The sequence below is a fragment of the Haplochromis burtoni genome, unplaced genomic scaffold (assembly GCF_018398535.1).
Source record: "Haplochromis burtoni strain Fernald_Lab_line unplaced genomic scaffold, NCSU_Asbu1 Contig_631, whole genome shotgun sequence".
Classification (NCBI taxonomy): domain Eukaryota; kingdom Metazoa; phylum Chordata; class Actinopteri; order Cichliformes; family Cichlidae; genus Haplochromis; species Haplochromis burtoni.
Window position 1 is genome coordinate 246,601 of NW_024582992.1, and position 5,905 is coordinate 252,505.

The 5,905-nt window shown below is 46.6% G+C and overlaps 1 protein-coding gene and 1 long non-coding RNA gene across 2 annotated transcripts in view; one reads left to right on the top strand and one right to left on the bottom strand.

Moving 5' to 3' along the window:
* Positions 1–5,905, top strand: part of LOC102295057 (tomoregulin-1) — a gene marked incomplete in the record, with an annotated part of 17,923 nt that overhangs the window by 9,194 nt on the left and 2,824 nt on the right. The window contains 2 exon segments of the mRNA XM_042214940.1: positions 1,651–1,760; positions 2,147–2,276. Of these exon segments, the coding sequence (XP_042070874.1) occupies positions 1,651–1,760; positions 2,147–2,276 (240 nt within the window).
* LOC121812511 lies at positions 4,299–5,212 on the bottom strand. The gene is made up of 3 exons (XR_006053105.1): positions 4,717–5,212; positions 4,532–4,622; positions 4,299–4,447 (listed from the first exon to the last, which is right to left on the bottom strand). It is a non-coding gene; the product is annotated as an uncharacterized LOC121812511 (long non-coding RNA).

The following is a 5,905-nucleotide window of genomic DNA, read 5'->3' on the forward strand; positions in this document are numbered from 1 at the left end:
TGTTTGATTAAAACTCGAGTGCTGAAGAATAAAAGCTCCCGTGATGCTGTTCAGTAAAGAAACTGCATGGTGCGACAAAACACATCAGATACACACGAGCCAGGTCATGATAAGCATGAGCGTAATCTTTGTGTAGCTTTTTAAATATGAACGCATGAACATTAAAGTTGTGAACGGTTCAGAACCAACGAGACGTCTCTGCAGCGCTGACGGAGCTTCAGCCTGAGGCCAGAAAAGTGTGTGAGGGAATCAGTACACGTTTATATATCTTTGTGGGGACCAGACATTAGAACGCTACCAACAGTCCTTATGGGGACAAAACGCCCGATGAGTTTGTTTTTGAGACTCATCGTGTGGTTTTAGTGTCAGGGTTACAGATGGGCAGAGGCAGCAGTGAGTCAGCTCCAATAGACTTCCATGTTAAAATGTTTAAAGGCTTAATGTTAGCTTTCTTAGGGGCGTGGCCTCTTTGACTGACAGATGCATGGTGACACACCATGACCGTGTTTGTGCTGTTGGAGCCCTTTAGAGCACTTTTAATAACATCATGTGGCCAATAATATGGCTGCTGTGAGGTTACCGTAGTAACAGAGCCTCCAGGAAGGCGGAGCTCCAGGTTTGGTGAAATTCAAGGATTTTAATTGGATGTTACTGAGCACTGATTGGCAGCCATCTGTGTGATGCTCGTCTTCATAAAGAAGGATTATTTTGAACTGTTAATCATGCAAAGCTACTCAATGAGTCCAGAAGTATGGGCTCCTCACACACACAGAGCCTGTTATGACACCTCTGCAGCAGCAGGTTAAAGTTAACTTCCTGTAGCCAGTGACACTAACCTCAGAACGTGTGTGTGTGTGTGTGTGTCTCAGATGCTGGATCAGGATCTGGAGATGGAGGTTTACTAATTACAGGGGAGCTGAGGTCACGGCCTCTGTAATTACAAGCTCTAATTGGCCAGCCTGCGGGCTGCCGACCAATCAGCTGCCATCAGGAAATTACTACCCTGGATAATAGTGTGTGTGTTTGTCAGTGGAGCTGTATTGTTTTATCAGAGTTTCCCACTCTGTGTGTGTGTGTGTGTTTTAGCCACAAACTGAAATATCTCCACAGCTGGTGGGGGTGGTTGGGGGCACGGGGGGTGGTGCTCCTCAGAGGAGGGATCCTGTGCTGCTCAGTCTGATACCTTTAATCTAACATGTTTAAAGCTTTACAGCTGTGTGCGGAGTTTAAAGTGTGCGCTCACAAACACGCCCCATCACAGACAGACGCTCGTCCTTTTATTTTTGGCATCGTCAGCCTTCATGTGAGCACAGCAGAGACACAGAGTGAGGGAGGGGACTCACACCAGCCTGACCTTTGGTGGCACCTGTTCAATCAGCTGTAGCAGCACCTGAGCCTGTTTGAATTCTGTTCACTGTAGGTGATTAGGTGATCATCGTCACTGATGATCTGAGTGGACCGTGAGCTCCTCTGTACACCAGCCATGCATCAGCTGAAGCTCAGACCTGTCAGCAGGACAGAGCTCAGAGCTGAACCAGGACTCGGTTTATCCCGCAGACTGACCACTTTTATTTCATGCAAAGTTTTGTTTAGTTGAAATCGCGGGACGATAGCTGTGGTGTAAGAATGATCCGCTTTGTTTTTTTCCAGATTTGTCAGAGAAGAAAAGCGACCTGCGCGTGTGCGACACCGGGACGTGTCGCTTTGGAGGAACCTGCCGCGAGAATGGCGCCGACATCAAGTGTGTCTGTCAGTTCCACGTGAGTTACACACACTCACTTCTACACCTTGGCGCCCCCTACAGGCTGCAGTGCTCGGGTGTAGTCTCCACAGTGCTATTAAATGCTTGCTGAATGAAACCAATCACAGCTTTTTTATGTGTGTGTTACAGCTGCTGTTACAGATGTGATTAAAGCTTCTGAAACGTGATCATTGTGAGCTGGTCACACAGCAGGGTGCACATTGTTTACACATGCTAACTGTGCTGTCTTTGGCATTGTGCACAGATTTTTGAATTTGGTTAGAGCGCAGCGCACTGACCAATCAGCAGCGAGCCTGCCTGCATCGTGAATGAGGTGTTACCTTCAGGCTCCCTCAGAGTCCTGTGTGTGTCTGAGTGCTGTGATAAAGTTACTTTGTGTTTCAGTGCAATAAGAAGTACGTCCCCGTGTGCGGCTCCAACGGAGACACGTACCAGAACGAGTGTTTCCTGAGGAGAGCGGCGTGCAAGAAACAAAGAGCCATCAACATCATGTCAGAGGGGCCCTGTTACCACGGTAACTCACCCTCTTCTTTAGCCTATAATAAGCACACTTCAGGTTTCAGACGCTCGCTGTGATTGATGTGTGAACACACCACAGGCACAGACAAACAACCACACACACACACACACACATATACACACACACGCACACACACACACACACTGGTTTCCATATCTTAGTGAGGGCATCTTATTAACATAATGCTGACCCTCAGCCTGACCCTAACCCATCTGTAACCCTGACACTAAAACCACATGATGAGTCTCAAAAACAAACTCATCGGGCGTTTTGTCCCCATAAGGACTGTTGGTAGCGTTCTAATGTCTGGTCCCCACAAAGATATATAAACGTGTACTGATTCCCTCACACACTTTTCTGGCCTCAGGCTGAAGCTCCGTCAGCGCTGCAGAGACGTCTCGTTGGTTCTGAACCGTTCACAACTTTAATGTTCATGCGTTCATATTTAAAAAGCTACACAAAGATTACGCTCATGCTTATCATGACCTGGCTCATGTGTATCTGATGTGTTTTGTCGCACCATGCAGTTTCTTTACTGAACAGCATCACGGGAGCTTTTATTCTTCAGCACTCGAGTTTTAATCAAACACGTTTTTTTTTATCGTACCATTTGAAACTGTGACGCTGGGTTTTTGGACGATTCTGAGATCTGCTGGTTAAACTCATAAAACCACACCTGTGTGGACAGACCACCTCATTTTATTAAAATGAACATCTGAATTATTTACTTAAAATCCAAAAATTCATTAAGAGTCATAATAACTGGAACGCAGGCTTCTAGAGTCGGCGTGTCAGATGTTTTTAACAACTCCGCTTATTTCAAACTCGAGCCGAGAAAACAGAAGGAAGTCCAAGTCAAAGAAGGAGAAGAAGAAGAATCAGTGAAGAAAGAAGAAGACAAAGAAAACAAGGAAGATGAAGCAAGTGAGCGTTTAACAGGAAGGAAAGAAGAGAAACAAGGAAGATGATGAGCAGCAAAAAAAACAAAAGGTGAATAAAAAATAAGAAGAAGAAAAAATAGAAAAGAGGAGGAAGAAAATTAGCAGTGAAGAAGAAATAATCTGCAAAGGAGAAGAAGAAAGTAAAAAATCTGAAGAAAGAAGGGGAGGAAAGGAGGAGAGAGAATAAAAGGCAAAAAGGGAAGAAAATGAAGAAGATGATAAAAGACGAAGAAGAAACAAAGTTAAAATAAATAAAGAAGAAGTGAAGAATAGAATAAAATTGTACATGTACAAAGAAAAAGAAGGACAGATGGAAATGAGAGAAGGGGAGGAGAAGAAGAGGAGGAGCAGGAGGAGGAGCAGGAGGAGGAGCAGGAGGAGGAGGTGGAGGAGGAGGAGGAGCAGGAGAGCAGGAGGAGGAGCAGGAGCAGGAGGAGGAGGAGGAGCAGGAGGAGGAGGAGGTGGAGGAGGACAGAACAAAGAAGAGAAAATGTGGAGCAGGAGGTCGTGGCATTAAAATGAGACCAGCTGTTTGTTCAGCCAGCCGCGATAATCAGTGTGTGTGTGTGTGTGTGTGAGTAGTGTGTGAGTGTGGGAGTGTGTGGGTCTGTGTGTGCGTCGTGTGTGCGTGTGTGTGCGTCAGTGTGCGTCGTGTGTGTGTGTGTGTGTGTGTGTGAGTGAGTGTGTGTGTGTGTGTGTGTGTGTGTGTGTGTGTGTGTGTGTGTGTGTGTGTGTGTGTGTGCGTGTGTGTGTGTGTGCGCGTGTGTGCGTGCGTGTGTGTGTGTGTGTGCGTGTGTGTGTGTGTGCGTGTGTGTGTGTGCGTGTGTGTGTGTGTGTTGTGCGTGTGTGTTGCATGTGTAGTGAGTGTGTAGTTAGTGTGTAGTGCGGGTGTGTGTGTGTTGAGATCATCATTCAAAATAAATGAACTGAGACGTTTTCCCTCCTGACTCTCATCTTCCTCCCCTTAGCTCCACCCCCCTCCTCCATATTTCCTCCTCTCTCTCCTGCTGTGAGTAGATGATGATGATGAAGGTGAAGGTGATGGATGAAGGAGTGTTTGCTGTGATGCTGTTACCATGGCAGCGTCCGACGTGCTTGATGTCGATCTTGAGCTGTTTGAGGCAGGACACCTCCCGGACGTGACAGGGCGTGTCGTAGGTGACGCCGTCGCTGCCGCACACCGGGTTGTCGTTGTGGCCGTTGCACACGATGTTACACATGCAGCTGGATACACACACACACACGCTCGTTCAGGCTCACTCCTAACACTGAGTGTGTGTGTGTGTGTGTGTGTGTGTGCGTGCTCACATCATATCCTCAGAGTCTTCATCACACTCGGCTCCAAACTTGCAGCTCCCACATTTGGAGGTCTTTTTCCCGCGGCCGGAGCCTTCGTCGTCTGCAGACACACAAACGCCGCTCAGCTCGTCTGCTTCAACTCAGAGACTTAAAAACACTCAGAAACAAACCAGAGCAAACATGCAGCTGTTTACCTCCATCTCCAGATCCTGATCCAGCATCTGAGACACACACACAGACACACACACGTTCTGAGGTTAGTGTCACTGGCTACAGGAAGTTAACTTTAACCTGCTGCTGCAGAGGTGTCATAACAGGCTCTGTGTGTGTGAGGAGCCCATACTTCTGGACTCATTGAGTAGCTTTGCATGATTAACAGTTCAAAATAATCCTTCTTTATGAAGACGAGCATCACACAGATGGCTGCCAATCAGTGCTCAGTAACATCCAATTAAAATCCTTGAATTTCACCAAACCTGGAGCTCCGCCTTCCTGGAGGCTCTGTTACTACGGTAACCTCACAGCAGCCATATTATTGGCCACATGATGTTATTAAAAGTGCTCTAAAGGGCTCCAACAGCACAAACACGGTCATGGTGTGTCACCATGCATCTGTCAGTCAAAGAGGCCACGCCCCTAAGAAAGCTAACATTAAGCCTTTAAACATTTTAACATGGAAGTCTATTGGAGCTGACTCACTGCTGCCTCTGCCCTGAAAGAAAGATGCTTTAATCACAGCAGTCACACATGTGTCCACTGCACCATCTGATACTCTTGTTTACACTCGTAATAACACAAACACTAAATCCTCCTGTTTGTAGCAGTGTATACAGCTGAGACTGTCACCTGTCTGTCTGTCCTGCACTCTCTCTCTGTTTCTTTCTCTCTGATTGTGGAATAAAAGTATGAACATGTGTTTATAAGTTACACTTGTGTTTGAATCCTGCAGCTTATCACACATTTGATTTCCATGTGTGACGACTGCAAGTGTCCAGAGTGAGGACAGACTGAGGGACCCACTGCTGCACATCATCTGTGAGGCTTTGCAGCCCTGATGATCCACCAGGACAAACTCAGCAGTGTGTGAGGAAGAGGAGGAGGAAGAGCCAGCAGCAGCTGACAGATGGAGAGAATAGACAGACTGTTCCCTGTTTGTGAAGGACTGCTAGGAAAGTTTAACATAACTGTCTGTGCTGAATCAGTCTTATTAGGTAATGTTCAAATAATGTGATCATCCCAGTGTTTCCAGTGTGGGAGAAAGTACTCAGAGTACTCAGGGCCTTCAAGTTACACACTATGAAAGGCAGCAACAAGTTTAATATTTTTTTATCAGATTACAGGACTCTGATTTAGACTCTGGGGTTACCTGTGACTGTGTCCAGC